Source organism: Anabrus simplex, chromosome 1, assembly GCF_040414725.1.
Source record: "Anabrus simplex isolate iqAnaSimp1 chromosome 1, ASM4041472v1, whole genome shotgun sequence".
In the NCBI taxonomy this organism is placed as follows: domain Eukaryota; kingdom Metazoa; phylum Arthropoda; class Insecta; order Orthoptera; family Tettigoniidae; genus Anabrus; species Anabrus simplex.
In genome coordinates this window covers 420,550,846-420,572,612 of record NC_090265.1, presented here as the reverse complement: position 1 = coordinate 420,572,612, position 21,767 = coordinate 420,550,846, and the positions used below count along the sequence as shown (strand labels likewise).

Below are 21,767 nucleotides of genomic sequence, written 5' to 3'. Positions count from 1 at the left end.
GACAGTAAAATGTTGAATTTGTTAGTTTCACCGAACTAGTCTTGTTTTTACGATCAGATTTTCCGTTGGTAATAGTTTGTATTTATGAGGTTTTTAGTCAAAAGGGACGTCAATCCAAAATCTTGAGGAGTTGATTTGTTTCTTTCATAATATTTGAATGATGGTGCGTCCCTTTGACTGCTACTACGAAACCTTGTGGACTTTGTTACATTACGGTGACTGTTATCTGTTGTGGTTGTACTCCTGGACCTGTCCACAAAAGCTTTTCCATACGTATAACACAAAGACTAGGTTCGTGTTGTTGAAGAGAGGATGGAGTGTGACATTTGTGTCAGCAACATCTCACTGCGTAGAGCTTCGACACCGCTAAATGGAACTGATTATGCATCAGGACAGAGGAGGAGTTTGATACCCAAAACCTTGTTTTGTTGCTCTAGTGAAGCATCTGCAGGAGTTCGTTTAAGCTGCTGTGCCCTATTGTAGAAGTCCTTCAAACGTACGAGCGTAATACGAGGACTTGCGACGTCTTCCCTTTCAGAATACCGGGCGAGTTGGCCGTGCGGTTAGGAGCGCGCAGCTGTGAGCTTGCATGCGGGAGATAGTGGGTTCGAACCCCACTGTCGGCAGCCCTGAAGATTTTTCCGTGGTTTCCCATTTTCACACCAGGCAGATGCTAGGGCTGTACCTTAATTAAGGCCACGGCCGCTTCCTTCCCATTCCTACGCCTTTCCTATCCCATCGTCGCCATAACACCTAGGCCTATCTGTGTCGGTGCGACGTAAAACAAATAAATAAAACCTTTCAGAATGTGTTTTATTACAGTGTGAGGTCAAAGAACATCAGCAAACTGTTAGTGATATTATCCTAATCAAGTTCGTAAGACCTCTATTATTTGATATTGCGTTGGCAAGAACACAAAAGTACGGTACGGTACCACTCCAAGCCTTCGTACAGGAAAATCTTTAAATTGTGCATGAAGAGGCCAACTGCGACTTCATACAGGTAGTATTGCCGATATTTAATATTACTGATGTAATTTACGAGCTTTAGGGAACATATGACCATACTGCATAGTGTTTTGTAGGCTGTCATTAGAACAGAACCAAAGAGGATAGAATAGAATAGAGATGTAACTCAATGATAAATTTTGGTACCAAGCAACACCTCCTAGATAATAAGGCCTCACAACTGTTCGGCATGTCTACCGTGACGTCACTACCGGGAGGCAAACTTGAACCTTCTCAGTGTTAAGAAAGCAATGAGTGTGGCAACGTGTTGGTGCAATTATGTAGAAGTGTTTTAATTATTTTAATTGTACCAGTTGCGAATCGTTGTGTACAATGGTGCTAAAGTGTTGTGTGCCCAACTGCAAGGGAAATTACGATAATGATAACAAAGTCCATGTGTTTAAATTCCCGAAAGATGAGGTTATGCAGCAGAGATGGTTACGTGCAATTCCAAGACAAGATTACAGAGTTACTAAATACTCGGTGGTGAGTAACTGTTACTTTTACATTCTCACATAATCATAATGCACATAGACGTATTAGGTATTAAACTACACGCAGCAACTGGTGATATGTAGGTATGTTTACTCTCGTAAGATATGAGGTTATGTTAGCTTACAATCAAGGGATACATTATTATTATTATTATTATTATTATTACCCAAATTAGATTTATTATACACATTAAACTACATGCCTACATATGTAGGCCTATTCACTCTGTAAATGCATGAAGTTGGCTCACAGTGGTATCTTATTTTATAGGTATGCCACAGACATTTCAAAGCCAGTGATGTCTTGTGGGAAGTAACTGCTACTGATTCAAAGACAGGAAAAACTTTAACTGCTCCTCTTCCAAGTCCACGACTGTCAGAGAATGCAGTCCCCTGTATCTTTCCCAACTGTCCATCATATTTATCTTCACATTCTACCAGTTCAAGAGAAGAACCGGACAAAAAGAGAAGTAGAATAGAGAGGGAATCAATAAACAGAGCAATTGAAGATAGTATCAACAGTCATGCCTCATACACAGACAGAATTTCAGTCCACAATCTAACACAACTGAAAAGTAAAATAAACATGTTGATGTTACCTGATGGTTGGTGTACTGTTGTGAAGGAAATGCAAGTAATTTTTCTGTACATGGATACATTAAAGCAACCACATTGCATAGCATATATAATAATTGAAGAGGACATGACCTCAAAAGTGTATTCTAAAGGGGTTTTATTGCAGTGTAAATTTTCTAATGTAGACAAAATTACCAACACAAATGAAGTACATTCTTTAGTTACAAAATTCCATAGGTACATTACAGGGAATGAGTGTAACAGTGTGCAGAAAGATACAACAAATAAGTTAATTCTAGGCCTAGTGGGTGAATTGATCACTGAGGAAGATGACCCCACGTTTAATTTAATAAAATCACAGTTAAAACTTTCCTTAGTTCCTAAACACAAAAGGGAGTATGATAATGATTTTCTTGTTATTTGTTCAATCTTCCAACTGATTTCTCCTCATGCTTACAAATTTATGAGACATAGAAGTAATTTAATTTTGCCACATGTTAATACTTTGAAAAGAGTATGTTCCAGTCTGAATGGTAGCCCAATATTAGAACAGAACCCTACATATTTTCTGGAATATATAAAACAGAAAGTTCAAGGTTTTCAACAGAACGACAAATTTGTAACATTGATGGTAGATGACATTCACATTAAACCATACATGGACTTCAAGGGAGGGAACATTGTAGGCTCATGTGCTAACACTACCAATGTTGCTACATCAGCACATGTATTTATGATTCAGAGCATTTTATCATCAAAGAAGGAAGTAGTTCATATTCTCCCTGTGTCCAAGTTAACAGGTGATGATTTACACAGTATCATGTCAAAGGTTATTGTTGGTTTGGAATCTATGGGATTTAATGTTCTGGCTGTTGTGACCGATAATAATGCTCTCAACACCAAAGCAATGTCAAAATTTTCAAATCCACCTCAACTTAAAACTGAGTATTGTAATCCTGGAAATCCTAACAAGTCTCTTTTTTATCTCATTGACACTGTGCATTTATTTAAATGCATCAGAAATAATTGGCTCAACCAGAAAACTAATGGTTTGGAATTTGTGTATCCTGACTTTGATGATTTTTCTAAAGTTAAAGTTGCATCTTTCAAAGCTATAAGGGACTTGTTTGAGGCTGAAGGGAATGACCTTGTAAAGCATGGGTATGGTTTGACTGTCAAAGCTCTATGGCCTTCAAGTTTTGAAAGACAAAATGTGAAATATGTGTGTCAGTTGTTTAATGACCATATAGTAAATGCTTTACTAGTTGTAGGAGAAAAGCACAATTTAACATCATATGAGGGCACAGCTGAATTTGTAAAAGTAATCACTACCTGGTGGCAGATTGTTAATGTAAAGACCCCTTTCAAAGGTGTAAGACTTAATGATAAATTTCAACAGCCTCTCACCAACAAACCTGGTGATGAACGGAAGGGTTTTTTAATGAAGTTTGTTCAGTGGTTAGATCACTGGCATAATCTAGGTCTGAAATGTGGCAAATTGTCTAGTCAAACGCATAGGGCTCTTACTCAAACAACTCACTGCCTTATACAGCTAACAGAGTTTTGTTCTGAAGTACTGAAATGGTCATATTTTCTTCCTGGAAAGTTTCAGACAGATGCATTAGAGGCACGATTTGGTGAATACAGGCAACTTGCAGGTGGCCAATACCATGTTTCTGTTCGACAGGTGTTTGAAATTGAGAAAAAAATAAGAATCTTGAATTCAATTGAACTTCCCATTTCTAATGGTAGGAAAATTGTTGTAAATGATATTGTTGATGAAGATATACTGTTAGATCATGATTATTGTGCAGTTTCCTCATTTCAAACATTTACAGGCGAGCTCAATGTAACAGACTCAGATCTTGACAGCACATCTGGTGTTGCAAGTGTTTTAACATACATAGCAGGTTATTGTTGTCATTCTCTTCTCAAGAAATTAAATTGTAATTACTGTGCAGATTTCTTAGTTTTGAAAGATGTTACTGTTAGAAACAGTCATCATAATGTTATTGACAGCCTCAATAGGGGCAATTTGAAATATCCTGCAGAAACAGCTGTACACTTAGTTACATACACATATGTCATCATAAAAAAGATGTTGAGGCCAGAAAGTGAGAGAAAATTCCTTAGCTTAAATAACCATAAGAAGTATGTAAGTGATGTGACCCTGCAAATTGTTCTCTCAGCTGATGAATGTATAGACGACAGGAATGAATGTACGGAGCACACTTCAGAATATTTGTATTACAACATTATTTGGAAGTGTACAACTATTCTAATAAATAACTACTGCAGGAACAAAACTAATGAATCCACAAAATATTGTACAAATTCAAGAAAGTCTGTAATTTTCTCAAAATAGGTGTGTACAGTACTCATGTAATAGGCAAAAGTATCGAAGTCATTTTGCATTACTAGCATGCTTGATATATGATGATATATATCTTATTAACTTTAATGCCAATATGTTATAATTTGGACCTAGGCCTACCTACAGACCAGGTGAATGTTATGCTCCTCTTCCTTAATATTATGAACTCAGTGTCTTTCTAAATTTTCCCAAAATGGAAGTTTGTAAATAAATGTGAAGTTAGTGTATCATATTTTTGTAGTACAGTCTAAATGTTAGGCCTAAACTAATTTTATGCGTTCTCTTTTTATTTTAAAATCATTTACTGTCTATTCAGTGCCTATGCCAATTGAAATATGTTTGTGAATTTCAGTTCTGTGTCAGCCTGGAGTAAGTTAACATTGTAAATGCTGCCGTGATTTAAAACAGTGTGTTGTTTATCTTTAATGACAGTCTCTCTAAGATACGGTAATAACGGCAATATAATTCAATGTCCTCTAAAATTTAAAGTTTAAAGTTATTCCACAAGCTAAAAGCATTAAAATCATGTTTGTGTGTGACCATGCTTTGCGTTTCTTTGGATTGCGATCGCCTCCGTAGCGTGACGTCACAGCGCTGTTGTGAGGCCTTATTATCTAGGAGGTGTTGTACCAAGGCACTAGGCGCTAGTAGTTTCAGTCTCCGGTAATAGATAGCGCCACGGTGCGCATTTTGCGCGATACCTTACTGCTATTATCAACAGATAGCGCAGTGACGCACATCCGGTTACTTCGATCATATATCCAATCAACGAGCTAGAATGACATAGAGAGGCGGAAGTCCGCCATGTTTCCTGTTGTCACACAAGCAAGGGGGCATGGCCTTTAAATGACGAAAAGTGTAGAAAATACGCATTTTAGAATCACTGGGGGAGAATTAAAGACCGTTGCCGATAGCTTGAAGCATTAAAGCGAATACCGCCACTCCATCATATTGCGGCACGAGGCCAACATCACGATCAGTTGATTGTAGGGTAGTTCGAAATCATCGCACAGTGACATACGAATAGGCCTCGAAATCGGAACAAGAGCGTTACCCTGCTTGGCTGTTGTGGTTAAGCGTAAATTAGAATAAAAACGATGGACATAAATATTTATGACAGGAAGCCTTAAAATCATAGGGACCTACAATAGGTTACAACCTCATTCTGTTCATATTTTTAAAATTATTGCATCCTCATGAGTACTGTGTTCCTTTATTAATCTGTTTACCCTCCCGGGTTGGTTTTTCCCACGGACTCAGCGATGGATCCCACCTCTACCACCTCAAGGACAGTGTTCTAGAGCGTGAGACATTGGGTCGGGGGATACAAATGTGAGGGAGGGCTGCACCTGCTATGCTGAACAGGGGCCTTGTGGGGGGGGGGGGGAGAAGGAAGCGGCCGTGGCCTTAAGTTAGGTACCATCCCGGCATTTGTCTGGATGAGAAGTGGGAAACCACGGAAAATCACTTCGAGGATGGCTGAGGTGGGAGTCGAACCCACTTCTACTCAGTTGACCTCCCCAGGCTGATAGAATCCCGTTCCAGCCCTCGTGCCCCTTTTCAAATTTCGTGATGGAGCCGGGAATCGAACCCGGGCTTCCAGGGGTGGCAGCTGCTCATGCTAACCAGTACACCACAGAGGCGGCCCATGAATACTTTACCATAATATTCGTTTAGTGTAATTATTTATTATAATATAGAGGGGGGGGGGGTATCATGTTTCTCCCATTACCATATCATACTGGGATTACTAGCTGAAAGGTAATCTTGAAAGTTGTCCATTATGAAGTGTGGCATAGTTTTAAAAACCAAGGCAACAGACATCTACAATAAAGGCTGTATACATTTCCAAAATAGCAGTAAAATACTGTATTTACCATACTTAGTGTACGTTTGAACGAAATAAGTGTTTTTTTGTGGGTACGTTTTCTTGGTTGTGGGCGCTCCATTTCCTTTATTTGTACATGTGAATGAAAATTAAATAGGGCTGGAAATGTACAGAGCATAAGCAACTGAATTGAGTGGGATACCATTTATCTCTTTTCGCCCTCACAACGCATTGTTCCGTTAATTCCTTGTTCTTTAAACGAAATCTAAACAAAGTTCGACAAATAATAACCGTGGCTATCCGTACTTTCGCTAAGTAAACAATAAAATGGATTTAATTACAAACAGAAATTACAAAAAGGAATCTCGGCTATAATTCAGTAATACTTACTTAAAGTACGATATATCCTTGGTTTTATTACTCCGATTAGAACAACCATACGCTGAGCTTACGGCTGGCATTCTTGAAAGCGAGAATCTATGTTTTCACTTCTTAAAACTTAGGGAATTAAATTGGCATGCACGATCTCCCTGTCACCTCAACATATGCTCTCGCGCCAATTCGCTTTGTTTGACAACCGTTAACATGGCTGCCCCTTACCAACTTGCTTCAAGCAGGGAGCGCTGATGACAGGCTTACAGCCCCTCTATGTTAGTCTAGCTCGTTGTATCCAATAGATGGCTGATGACGTCACATTCTTGAAGCAAGGATCTCAATCAGCTGACTGGTGGGTAGTGCGAGAGTTTTGAACATTGTGTTATAGGCGAGAATAGTGATCAGCGTACGTAAAAGTGACTTTTAGCTACTGTTAATGAAGCGATGGTGCACTATTGCGTAGCGTATGGATGCAAGGAGACCTTCAAAAAAGGATCTGGCATTTCCTTTCACGGGTAAGTATATATTTACGTAAATATGATGATGATGTAAGGGGTTTCATACAGTTGTTGTCAGGTGTCTGCAGAATACGTACGTTTATTGTATTGGTTACAGTTCCAGTTTCCCGGTTACAGCAATTTTGAATACTGTGCTGTTATTGATTTCAGTTTTCCTGCTGATGAGACAAGGAAAAAGCAATGGGTAGTTGCATTAAGAAGAGAGAATTTCATGCCTGGAAAGCATTCAAGATTATGGTCTAAGCATTTTTCACCGGAATGTTTTGATAATGAAGCATTTGGTGTGGGAGTTAAACTGAAGCCAAATGCAGTACCAACAATTTTTAATTTTCCACCCCACGTTTTACCAGCTGAGAAGAGGAGAAAACCTCCTATGAAGAGGAAACTTCAAGTGGATCCTGTTGCATCAACAAGTTGTGTGTGAGTAGATTTTATTTTATTTATTTATTATTTTCCATAGATTTATGCAGGAATGTGGCCTGTCATCCTTATGTGAAATATTTGTGTTTAAGATATTTAACATACTGTTCAACTGCAACATCTATTGCAGCATATTAGGTTACTATATTACACATAGGTAATACATTTTTGTTGTTGACCCTTATAATTTTCATACACTGACTGACAGTGACAATGCAACACCAAGGAGGAGTGGTTCGAAAGGGATGAAAGTTGGGGAAAAAAACAGAGACGGCACGGATGAATAATTGATGTTTATTTCAAACCGATATGCAGGTTACACAATGCGCACGGCATCGACTCAGTAGGATGTAGGACCACCGCGAGCGGCGATGCACGCAGAAACACGTCGAGGTACAGAGTCAATAAGAGTGCGGATGGTGTCCTGAGGGATGGTTCTCCATTCTCTGTCAACCATTTGCCACAGTTGGTCGTCCGTACGAGGCTGGGGCAGAGTTTGCAAACGGCGTCCAATGAGATCCCACACGTGTTCGATTGGTGAGAGATCCGGAGAGTACGCTGGCCACAGAAGCATCTGTACACCTCGTAGAGCCTGTTGGGAGATGCGAGCAGTGTGTGGGCGGGCATTATCCTGCTGAAACAGAGCATTGGGCAGCCCCTGAAGGTACGGGAGTGCCACCGGCCGCAGCACATGCTGCACGTAGCGGTGGGCATTTAACGTGCCTTGAATACGCACTAGAGGTGACGTGGAATCATACGCAATAGCGCCCCAAACCATGATGCCGCGTTGTCTAGCGGTAGGGCGCTCCACAGTTACTGCCGGATTTGACCTTTCTCCACGCCGACGCCACACTCGTCTGCGGTGACTATCACTGACAGAACAGAAGCGTGACTCATCGGAGAACACGACGTTCCGCCATTCCCTCATCCAAGTCGCTCTAGCCCGGCACCATGCCAGGCGTGCACGTCTATGCTGTGGAGTCAATGGTAGTCTTCTGAGCGGACGCCGGGAGTGCAGGCCTCCTTCAACCAATCGACGGGAAATTGTTCTGGTCGATATTGGAACAGCCAGGGTGTCTTGCACATGCTGAAGAATGGCGGTTGACGTGGCGTGCGGGGCTGCCACCGCTTGGCGGCGGATGCGCCGATCCTCGCGTGCTGACGTCACTCCGGCTGCGCCTGGACCCCTAGCACGTGCCACATGTCCCTGCGCCAACCATCTTCGCCACAGGCGCTGCACCGTGGACACATCCTTATGGGTATCGGCTGCGATTTGACGAAGCAACCAACCTGCCCTTCTCAGCCCGATCACCATACCCCTCGTAAAGTCGTCTGTCTGCTGGAAATGCCTCCGTTGACGGCGGCCTGGCATTCTTAGCTATACACGTGTCCTGTGGCACACGACAACACGTTCTACAATGACTGTCGGCTGAGAAATCACGGTACGAAGTGGGCCATTCGCCAACGCCGTGTCCCATTTATCGTTCGCTACGTGCGCAGCACAGCGGCGCATTTCACATCATGAGCATACCTCAGTGACGTCAGTCTACCCTGCAATTGGCATAAAGTTCTGACCACTCCTTCTTGGTGTTGCATTTGCTCTGTCAGTCAGTGTATATAGGTAGTTCATCATATCAATTTGTGGTAATACATTTAGGTGGTGTCTGGTATTTTCAGACAAGGACAATGGACTCAGATGAAGAGGATTTTGCCTTTGTTATTGCCACTGTTGCTTCTTGTTATGATTTAGAAATGCAGTTCTATTAGACACATTTCCTCCCGTCATCCTGCTCATTGCTTCAAAAGCAAACCATTTTGAAGTATAAATTTTGTCCGCTCCCGCCCCGACTTTTCTGATTTTTTTTTTTTTTTGCAATACTCGACTGTACTGGTAGCGGAGGAACGCTAGGTTTTTTCGATGCACTCGCGGGAACAATTATAGATAATTTAGAATTCCTGGAAAATGTCGGCTTACTTCGCTTTATCACTGGATTCCTATGATGAGACATCCCACAAACAAGGCCTGTCTACACTGACTGACAGAGCAAATGCAACACCAAGAAGGAGTGGTCAGAACTTGATGCAAATTGCAGGGTAGACTGACGTCACTGAGGTATGCTCATGATGTGAAATGCGCCGCTGTGCTGCGCACGTAGCGAACGATAAATGGGACACGGCGTTGGCGAATGGCCCACTTCGTACCGTGATTTCTCAGCCGACAGTCATTGTAGAACGTGTTGTCATGTGCCACAGGACACGTGTATAGGTAAGAATCCCAGGCCGCCGTCAACGGAGGCATTTCCAGCAGACAGACGACTTTACGAGGGGTATGGTGATCGGGCTGAGAAGGGCAGGTTGGTCGCTTCGTCAAATCGCAGCCGATACCCATAAGGATGTGTCCACGGTGCAGCGCCTGTGGCGAAGATGGTTGGCGCAGGGACATGTGGCACGTGCGAGGGGTCCAGGCGTAGCCCGAGTGACGTCAGCACGCGAGGATCGGCGCATCCGCCGCCAAGCGGTGGCAGCCCCGCACGCCACGTCAACCGCCATTCTTCAGCATGTGCAAGACACCCTGGCTGTTCCAATATCGACCAGAACAATTTCCCGTCGATTGGTTGAAGGAGGCCTGCACTCCCGGCGTCCGCTCAGAAGACTACCATTGACTCCACAGCATAGACGTGCACGCCTGGCATGGTGCCGGGCTAGAGCGACTTGGATGAGGGAATGGCGGAACGTCGTGTTCTCCGATGAGTCACGCTTCTGTTCTGTCAGTGATAGTCACCGCAGACGAGTGTGGCGTCGGCGTGGAGAAAGGTCAAATCCGGCAGTAACTGTGGAGCGCCCTACCGCTAGACAACGCGGCATCATGGTTTGGGGCGCTATTGCGTATGATTCCACGTCACCTCTAGTGCGTATTCAAGGCACGTTAAATGCCCACCGCTACGTGCAGCATGTGCTGCGGCCGGTGGCACTCCCGTACCTTCAGGGGCTGCCCAATGCTCTGTTTCAGCAGGATAATGCCCGCCCACACACTGCTCGCATCTCCCAACAGGCTCTACGAGGTGTACAGATGCTTCTGTGGCCAGCGTACTCTCCGGATCTCTCACCAATCGAACACGTGTGGGATCTCATTAGACGCCGTTTGCAAACTCTGCCCCAGCCTCGTACGGACGGCCACCTGTGGCAAATGGTTGACAGAGAATGGAGAACCATCCCTCAGGACACCATCCGCACTCTTATTGACTCTGTACCTCGACGTGTTTCTGCGTGCATCGCCGCTCGCGGTGGTCCTACATCCTACTGAGTCGATGCCGTGCGCATTGTGTAACCTGCATATCGGTTTGAAATAAACATCAATTATTCATCCGTGCCGTCTCTGTTTTTTCCCCAACTTTCATCCCTTTCGAACCACTCCTCCTTGGTGTTGCATTGTCACTGTCAGTCAGTGTATTATATCATTAATTAAGTCCAAAGTAATCTTGCTCTACTCCATTTCTGACTATAAATTTTAGTATAGTGCAGAGAGAGCGACACACGTGCGCGTATCGGTACCAGTACTGTATTTGTAGCTTATAACAAAGAGAATGAGTGTTGCGGAGTGTTGTAACTATAATCCTACTTCACGAGAAGCACGTCGTTTGCATCGTTTGGCTATCTGTTGACATGGAAACGGAAAGGAAGTTGCCGAAGCTGTGCCAACATCTTCCGAACAACATGTTAAAAGTGTTAACCTCAACATTCTGAGTTAACATGCAAAGTCAATTGGAAGACACAATCACAATATACATGTCAATTGTAACATGTTAAATTTAACATGTTGGTGTTAAATGTTAATCAGTGGAGACCGGCCTTGAGACTTTCACTGGGGGTGTTTAGAACATTGTGCGTCTATGTCTGCCATCTAGCGGAGAAATTTTGTCGCAGCGTAGTCGCAAAAAGGCTCGCATAGAGCAGGCAGTATAGGAGGATCGAGACGGCGGTGGTCCTCACACTTGTCGGCTACATACCGTAGTTAGTTTGGCACTATTTTCCGGACCACCTTTTGAACAGACTACAGGTGGGCTGTCACTAGGTTGCACTTGACAGTTGTAATTCATGTTGTCACCACTACAAAAATGAAATGAAGAACGTCACCTGTCAGTCAGAATCATCAATCTACTACTTTTTATCTCAGCTACAGTTATGTATTTTATTCATGTTAATTCGTATTTCATTCTGTATAGTGCTTATAATCTCTTATTTGCTTACACAAATTCGAGCATTTAAAAATATTATAAGGTTTAAGCGAGCCAAAAAAAGATACGAACTATTTTTAGTTGATTGTTGTTGGCAATATGGGTAGTATATTGGTGCCATCTACATCTAGCTTGACTACCACATTGCAGTGTTGCCATTTCGTCTGTCATCGCTAGCACGTGGGCAGGTGTGATTTGCGTGTTTGTGAAAGTTCTGTTTTCTTTATGAGATAATTGTGAAATTTTATTTTAACAAATGCATTGCGATGTCGTGGAAACGACAACATAGTTATGAACCGCGAAGTGATAATCCTTTGCGCCGTGGAGTGGCCCTTAATAGTCAGGCATTAGAATTAGTGTGGAGAACTCGTGAGTTTTACGAGAGGGAGAGGAACTTCGTGTGCTTGTATAGCCAGCCGTCTCTCTGTTCCTGCAGATCAAGTTGTGGAACGCATATGTCAAACATTACGACTTTCAAAGCGTACTGCTGTTCAGACAGGTGTTCGCCTCCAAGAACAGAAGGGAAAAAGGACTGGGTAACATAGCAGTAGCGGAAACGGGGCTGATAGTAGGGACTTGTTTCACAGCACTCCGGGAAAGAAACGAATTAAGCTATCTCCTGAAACAGGAATTAATCTTTCCAGCCTGATGCAATACAGAGACGCGTGTACGATTATTACAGCTCAAAGTCCCTTCTGTCATTGTTATGGACAATGCACCTTACCACTCCGTAATAATGGACAAGACCCCTACTTAGAGCGCCCGTAAAGAATTGTTAGTGGAATGGCTGCAGGAAAGAAATATCTCAGCCAGCGTATATGTGTATGACTAAATTAGTCGACGAGGTAGCGAAGGAACTAGGACACGAGGTTTGCCGCCGTACCACTATCACTTCAACCTCATGGAGTTGGTACGGTATGGGGTGAAGTAAAACATTACGTACGCACCAATAACAAGTCCTTCACAATTACTGAAATGGAAGGACTGTTCCGGGAGAGTGTTGCTCGAATGGATGTGGCTTTGTGGAGGAAGAAAGTTAACCATGTCCAACGTTCATTAAGTCGGCATCATCAGTGACTGTCAGGAGTTGATCATCTGCCTAGACGACGATGACAATAACGAAGGCGACGGTAGTGATAGCAGTGATCTGGAGGGTATCGAGCCTCTATCTGTCTGAAACAGGTATGAAATTAAGGTTTCTGAATTTTCGTAAATTTTATTTGAAACCTTTTGTGTTAGCACCGGTGTATATTATTCTAACATTTATTGGTGTATTTAAAGTGTGATTCTCTTCGGCCGATGATAAGAACTTCGTAGTATATGTATCTCGTACCATTTTGTGTGATGAAATATTTTATTGTAAACTTGATCGGTATGTTTAAAGTTCGACTTTTGTTGGCCGATTTCATTTGTATTGTGTATCATCGCGATGACATTAAAATAATTTCTCCCATGTTTTCAAAAACTCACGTATCGTGCAATCAGCTGTTGTTGCGCCATTGCAGTGTGACCAACATTGTGCACAGCTGTCATGTGCAACTTTACGCCGGCCCACCTATAAAGCGGAAGTAACGTCATTGCCTCGTCACACTCGCCGTTGTTGCCAAATGAACCGGCGCGCGATTCAAAGTTGTACTCCAGCACTATAATACAGCACAGCTCACGGATTGTACCTCGAGTGCATTTAAAAGAATTAATACATGAACGTATACGTGTTAGATTGATGAATAAGCGAGAAAAGTGATGATTATGTACTCGCACTAAAATTAACTTGAAACTGACAGGGGAAGCTGAGGATCCAGGCGAAAACCTGTCCCACCTCCGCTTTGTCCAGCACAATTTCAATACATTATTACAAATGTATTTTTATAAAAAATCTATTACTTATTATTATTATTATTATTATTATTATTATTATTATCATGCAGGAGGTTTGAGCTTCCTATACATGAAATTGTGGGGTTGTCTCCAAGCAGTCTGTTGCCATTTAATAGCGCTTAATTGTGGGAGATCCATGTAAATAGATTTTCTGGCACGTTAATGAAGCCTGTGCCAGTACAAAAATTCGGCGCCTCTTAAATCACATAAGAATTGAAAGGACATTATAACACGTTAAACCGATATTATTATTATTATTATTATTATTATTATTATTATTATTATTATTATTATTATTATTATTATTATTAATCAAAACCAGAATAAGCATTGCAAGGCGTGTGTTTCTGAAATGCAAACATCTGGCGTGCAACTGTTACTTCCTATTCGAAACTTGATGGCGAGTCGTGAAGTGTTACTGTATTTGTTACCGGTGCTGTTTTACAATATCGAAGGATAGATACTAAAGACTTCGCCAATGAACCGACTACAGGCTGCTGAAATATCGATGTATTTCGGAATGTTCATGTTATATTTTAGACCACATCACTAACGAGAAGGAACACCATCGTGCCAGTAAATCATGTGAAGGCTTAACCCTCGCAAAACGCAGGAAAGCAGCCTATTTCGATCACATCTTCAGAAATAATAAATACAGCGACACAACTGATCATAGAAGGGAACGTTTATGTGGGTGGAGAATTTGAATATCCTGGACACCGCTGGACACGAAATCTCGAACAGTGATTCGACAGCCACAGTTTTAACAGCACTATCTAGCCACGGAGAAAGCATCTGTAACTTACCAATAGCAGGCCTGAAGACTGTGAGAGGTAGACCTTGGCATTCTTCTTGGACCACTTCCTCAGCCAGCGCTTTGGTGAACACATACGTATTAGGGTAATCGCCGAGAAGTCTGTAACACACCATAAAACAAGTGTTTACAACAATACAATTAAATGAGCTATGATTATTATTGGGCACATAGGGAGCAGAACAGGGTCTATGTTCAATTAAACAACAGTTGCTACGACATGAAAGAAAAAAAAAAAAAAGAAAAAAAAAAACCTTTGCACTGCTTCGTCAAGCTCATGAAATGAAACAGAGATTAACGTTTTCAACGAGAAAAGGTGGAAATATTTCATTTCAGAATGCAAAAGATAAATATAGGCTAAGTGTAAGAGTGGCTCATGAGTCCCAGCTTCACCACTACTGAAGACAAGTAAATAAAAATAAACAAAACACATATGGAATGTTACACATCATTGAAAATAAATAGTTTAACATAATTTCTAAAACTCTGTTTACCTGCCACACTAAGGTATTGAACCTGTGGCAAAAATAACAAAACTGATAACTTATGTAGATGAATTTTCTAAATTCATATTTGAAGCATTGAAAGTTAAGATAAATGAATTTAGGTTAACAAATAATGTTTATACCCTTTAATTGTTTTAGTTATAACAAATATTATGTAATAAATATAAGCTATAAACGAAACAAGTAGATTAAGAACTTACGATGGGGTGATCTCTTCCAGAGTTTTGTCACTGCACGACTCAACGAGATCCATGATTTTGTGATACGAGATGGGAGTGTTGTAGAATTTCTCATCGATATCTTTCCGAGGACAGTGACAGAAGGCTGTTGAGATGTGTGCTATCGCCTGCAAAACAAAATATTATCTTTCAGAAAGGGATTACGCCAACTATGGTTAAGTAAGTTAGTAAGTAAATAAGAAAGTTATCATCCAGGTTACTAACAAAGTAAGGATGCTTATATCGAAATACAGAAGAAGGCTCCAGCAGGAAGCTTAACGATTTAAACTGACAAACAGCGTAAATTTAAACGATTCGCGTATGCAGTAACCTATGTGTAAGACGTTTCTATCAGAATGGTTCACAAATGTCCCAAAATACTCCACTTTCCGAATCCTTAATATGTGAATAAATGATGTTTAGCCTTCTGACCATTTATTTAGTTCATGATAAAAATGTACTTGGAAATAAAATATTTTTTTCCATCACTAAACCTAAAACCAAATGTTAATGAAAACCAAATTTAGATTCTTGTGAATACGGAAGAAATTATTTCTAAGAAGAAACTTACTGATATACTGATACCATGCCATAAACTGAAACTAAGAATATGTTTGGTAATGGTGAGGAAAATTTAATAGACTTTACCGAATAAAATAATTTACCGCAATGACTTGGAGCCAATCGAAGACTCTTGCTAATAACTGTTATTGGTTTAAGGCTGCCTAAAAATCGGACTTTGGATACAAAAATGAATAACAGACTTGATATAGGCCTTTTTGGGATTATGCCGTGTCCATCAGGGAATTTTCTTCGTGAACAGTCGAGATTTTCTTCTGAAGATGCAGAGCAAAGTTCTCTGCAAAACGTAAAGAATTTCACCTTATTTTCTGTACACGGCATAATCCCAAAAAGCCTATATCATCACGGGCCCTGAAATCATCAATGATAACATCAAAAATGAATAATCTCTTAAAGAACTTTTGAATTGATTCGAGTTCATTTTCAACAGACACTATTTTTCATTCTTTTCATGATTATTTGCAGTGTAACAATGAAAGAGTCATCAAACCAGTTACTAGGTTTATCCTCCTAAGTATAGTTCTTTTTTTTCTAAGTGGGAGGAATATCGCAGATTTTCACTTCCTGTTTTATAGTTCATATTCTTTACAACGCCACCGTCCCATGTTTGCATGGGTTCGACGGAGTATCTATGCTTAATTTCGAATTTGGTTTTTCTTGGGGGGGGGGGTGTTATTTTATGACCGGATGGGTTTCCTGTAGTCACGCGCTGGTCCTATTGAAAATCCAATCCGAAGTCATCGAGATTCGCAGCCAGTATTCTCAAAATGAGAATCAGGTGGCTAGATCACTACGCCAGCGCATCTCCTATTTCATAGATCACATTATTCGATGCTATTTATTTATAGTTCGAATCTTGGCATATGCGTGTTTTAGGAAATTAAAAGTCATGTTCCTGTAGTTCGTATTTTACGAAAAATCGGAAGTCCTGTGGCAATGATAACATTGTCAACAGTCATATAAAAATGGAAGTTTCCTTTGAATTTTCAACTTCCGTTCTACTCTGATATTTTTTTCTCTCTCTCTGCTATTTCTCTCTCTCTCTGCTATTTCTGATTTTATAAAACGAGATATCCTTACTCAATAATGAAAAAGTTAAGTTCAGAACCGTTTCTTGATAGAATTTGCAAGTCTGTTTCTTCCCATTATCTTCGAAATCTTATAGTTCCCTTCTGTTTATCGTCGTCTTCTTTCGAGTGAGATACCTAATAAACATCTAACCAAGTTAGTTTCTTATTAACCAGTGATAGTGATATATCAAGATTTGTGATTAATGTGGGGATAAAGGGAAAATGTTTAAGTTCTATTACGACTTTCAGGACTGGTTCATGCATTAAGACAGGTTCTATTAAGTACAGGCCAACTAATAGACCTATATATTGGCTGCTTACCTTGAGTTTGGGCATACTCCGCGCTAGTTCAAGAATGTTTTTGGTGCCCGAAACGTTTATGGCGACAGCAACCTGTATTTTTTCGTCGAAACGAACAGTCGCTGCTCCATGAAACACGATGTCAACTTCACTACTGAGCATCTGACGGTCCGCGGCACTCAAACCAAGCTTCGGCAACGAACAATCGCCAGAAACAGCGAAAACTTTGTGTCGGAACTTTGGTACTTCTTCTTTGAGCTTGCTGAACACCTGAAATAATAGAGAAAATGGGCTTCATTTCAATGAAGGAATTTCCAGATGGAATATCACTTAATAATAATAATAATAATAATAATAATAATAATAATAATAATGTTGTCCGGCTCTTTGGCGGAATGGTCAGCATAGTGGCCTTTGGATCATAGGGTTCTACGTTCGATCATTTTCGTACAGTACATACGAAACACCACATTACCAACTACCACAGAAACACGCAATAGTGAATACATCCCTCATTATAGAGTTGTCGTCAGGAAGGCCATGATGCCATAAAACTACCGACATGAGGCTAACGTACTGTGTTAGAACACCTTCAAATACCACTGGACTGTGCCGGGATCAATCTCTGCATCTTGGGCTCAGAAGATCAGCGCTTCTATCGTCTGAGTAACTTACCCTAGCTCATTCTTAATAATAATAATAATAATAATAATAATAATAATAATAATAATAATAATAATAATAATAATAATAACAGTTACAAGATCAAACAAACTTTTCGAACAAACAGAGGTATTAATATTGATTAATATTGGGCATTGCATAGCTGCTGGAGTAGATGGTATAATTAGATCTCAGATAAAAGTTTCCTGCTAAAGAGAATGATAATTATTTTAACGCCTGGTTTTGTCTCTATTTGCAGGACACATTATTACCGGTAACCCAGTCTTATAGAATAGACTACGGATACAAGTTGTCAATCCGAAAGAAGACAACTTGATTTTATCGCTTCAACGAACGCTTCCTGGCAGAGAAAATTAGAAGTTACGTGTACGTTGTGTTGAGACGTGCAATGGGACAACTGTACGGAAAGTAGGTCTTCGCCTTAATCAGACATGGACGTTACTCCCTTTCATTTTTTCATCACTTTGCTACAGAGGTACAGTTCATTATATTTGATGGTGTGGCTGAGGCCTTTGACCAATGGAAATACAGTAACACGATGATATTTGGTCACTTCAACCTTGCGTCAGTGAACTACCACACGACGTTGGGAATGGTGGTACCCAGTCAAATTGTAAGTAACGATAAAGCAAACTGATCGAAGTTCGTTCATCACATCAATTGGTAGCTTGCACACAGGAGGGCATATTCACAGACGAGTCATGATTTCGCCGGATAAGATGTGGCGACTGTACGAGTGAGGAGATACCCAGGTGAGCAATATTCGCTATACAGTATATTCTGCAAATGTAGATTCAGAAGTTGATTTATAATACAACTAGCAAGATACCCGTGCTTCGCTACGGTATTATACTGAAATTTATAATTGAATGCTTATTGTTTTAGATATATAATCCGCCGAAATTCGCGATCTGACTCGTTCTCTGCGAGAATCCACCAAAATTCCGATCTATTATTTTACGGCACGTTTCCTCCCATTTTTAAATCTTCCTTTCCAGCAATCGATTTCGAACTTCCCGGGTTAGGCTCAGGTATTCCTCCAGGTCAGTTGGATCCGTAAATCTTTGCCATCTTTTCCTATAATATTTTTAATACGGATATAATCCTTCAGGAGATCCGGCGTGCTGTCATACTGGGTGCCTTGGCGGCACTGAACCCGCGACCGGACTGCATTCTTAGTCATTACCCGTCCAGGAGCCGTTTCCATCGCGGTCCGCAATTTGACGACGGTCCGGAATATTATTATTATTATTATTATTATTATTATTACTATTATGTGTTGCTGGAATGGCTGATGACACGGAAAACCGGAGTATCCGGAGAAAAACCTGTCCCGCCTCCGTTTTGTCCAGCACGAATGCCACATGGAGTGACCGGGATTTGAACCACGGAACCCAGCTGTGAGAGGCCGGCGCGCTGCCGCCTGAGCAACGGAGGATCCTTATAAGTACATTAATAACAGTAAAATCAATTGGTCTCACCTCCTTCTACACCCCACCGCCGTTAAGTTTATTTACAGCCACCGCCCCCCCCCCCGAAAAAGAATTAAAAGGATGCTTGTTTCTTTATGTTTAAGGGAGATTCTAAACACCAATGTTCACGTCTATTACCTTCAGTTTTGAGGTATAAGTATCCACATAAAAATAATTTACTTTTTTTCACTTCATTTCACAATAATCTCTCCTCCCCCTAAATGAATTTTCCAGCAAAAAAATACTTGTTTCTTTAATAGTAAAGGATCTTCTAAATACCAATTATCACGACTCTAACTTCTTCAGTTTTTGATTTATGTGTCCTCATGAAAGTAATTCAACTCCTTTACACTCCCGCCCTCCAAGATGGTTTCCCCACCAAAACGCCTTTTTCTTTGTTTTTAAAGGAGATCCAAATACGAATTTTCACGTCTGTAACAACTTTAGTATTAGATGTATGTATTCTCATACAATTAAGTCAACTAATGTTTCAATTCTTTCACCCCCCCCCCCCCCATTGGATTTTCCGAGAATACGTGTTTCTTTACTTTTAAAGCAGATTGCAAATATCAAATTTCACGTCTGTAACATCTTCATTTTTGAGATATCAGTAGCCTAATTAAAATAATTCATCACCATTTTTAGTCACTTTAACCCCCCCCCCCCCGCCCGCCACCCAAGTGGTATTTCCGAAAACTAAAAATACACTTTTCTTTATGTTTAATAGAGATAAAAAATACCATTTTTCACTTCTGTAACATGTTAAGTTTTTTAGATATCCGTAAAAATTCTCATTTTAAAATTTCACCCCTTTTGGGTTCCCCTTAAGTAGAGTTTCCAAAAACAAATAACCTATATTTCTTTACATTTACAGGAGATTTTCACCCACTGTTTACGTCTGTAACATTTTACGATTCCAAGATATTCTGTAGATATAGTCTTTCAAAAAATTCACCCCAATTTGTCACTCCTGTTTAACCGCCATTAATTGGCTTTTCCAAAAACTAAAAAATACGTGTTTCTTTATTTTTAAAGGAGATCCCATATGGGAATTATCAGTTCTGTAATATCTTTCATTTCTGAGATATGTGTATCCTCATTAAAGGCATTCAACCTATTTTTCACCCTTTTACACCCCTCCTATTAGGACTTACTGGAAACAAAAAAATACGTGTTCCTTTATTTTTAGAGGAGATTCTAACCACCAATTTTTAGATCTGTAAATTTTAAAGTTTTAAGATGTAGACACACTCATTTTAAAAAATTCACCCCCGTTTTCACCCCCCAATATTTGGATTTTCCATAAACGAAAAAATACCTGTTTTTTTACTTTTAAAGTAGATCCAAAATACCAATTTTCAGGTCTGTAATATCTTCAGGTTCTGAAATATAAGTATCCTCATGAAAGGCATTCAACCCATTATTCACCCTTTTACACCCTTCCTATTGGGATTTTCCGAAAACAAAAGAATACATGTTTCTTTATTTTTAAAGGAGATTCTAAATACCAATTTTTACATCTATAAACTTTAAAAGTTTTGAGATATAGATAAGTTACACTCATTTTAAAAAATCACCCCCTTTTCACCCCCCCCATTAATTGTATTTTCCACAAACAAAAAATACGTGTTTATTTATTTTTAAAGGAGATCCCAAACAACAATTTTCAGGTCTGTAATATCTTCAGGTTCTGAAATATAAGTAGACTCATGAAATGCATTCGATCCCTTTTTCAACCTTTTCCACCCTTCCTATTAGGATTTTCCGAAAACAAAATATACGTGTTTCTTTATCTTTAATGGAGATTCTAAATACCTATTTTTACACCTATAACCTTTAAAAGTTTTGAGATATAGATACACTCATTTTAAAATATTACCCCTTTTTACCCCCTTAATTGGGTTTTGCAGAAACAAAAAAATACGTGTTTCTTTATTTTTAAAGGAGATCCCAAACACCAATTTTCAGGTCTATAATATCTTCAGTTTCTGAGATATAAGTAGCCTCATTAAAGGCATTCAACCCCTTTTTCACCCCTTTTCACACCGCCTATTGCGATTTTCCGAAAACATAAAATACGTGTTTCTTTATTTTTAATGAAGATTCTAAATACCAATTTTTACATCTGCAAACTTTAAAAGTTTGGAGATATAGATTCACTAATTTTAAAAATTCACCCCCTTTTCACCCTCCCATTAATTCGATTTTCCAAAAACAAAAAAATACGTGTTTCTTTATTTTTAAAAGAGATCAAAAGTACCAATTTTCAGGTCTGTCATATCTTCAGTTTCTGAGATATAAGTACCGGTATCCTGATTAAAGGCATTCAACACATTTTCCCCCATTTTCACCCTTTTTCACCCCTCCTATCGGAATTTTCTGAAAACAAAAAAATACGTGTTTCCTTATTTTCAAA

At 40.1% G+C, this 21,767-nt stretch overlaps 1 protein-coding gene across 4 annotated transcripts in view; it reads right to left on the bottom strand.

The window, feature by feature from the left end:
* Positions 1–21,767, bottom strand: part of LOC136856890 (fatty acyl-CoA reductase wat) — a 401,519-nt gene that overhangs the window by 12,603 nt on the left and 367,149 nt on the right. For all 4 annotated transcript variants that reach the window (XM_067135112.2, XM_067135114.2, XM_067135115.2 and 1 more), the window contains 3 exons: positions 17,217–17,465; positions 15,226–15,371; positions 14,512–14,621 (listed from right to left, as the gene is read on the bottom strand). In XM_067135112.2, the coding sequence (XP_066991213.2) occupies positions 14,512–14,621; positions 15,226–15,371; positions 17,217–17,465 (505 nt within the window). The remainder of the gene's footprint in view (positions 1–14,511; positions 14,622–15,225; positions 15,372–17,216; positions 17,466–21,767) is intronic.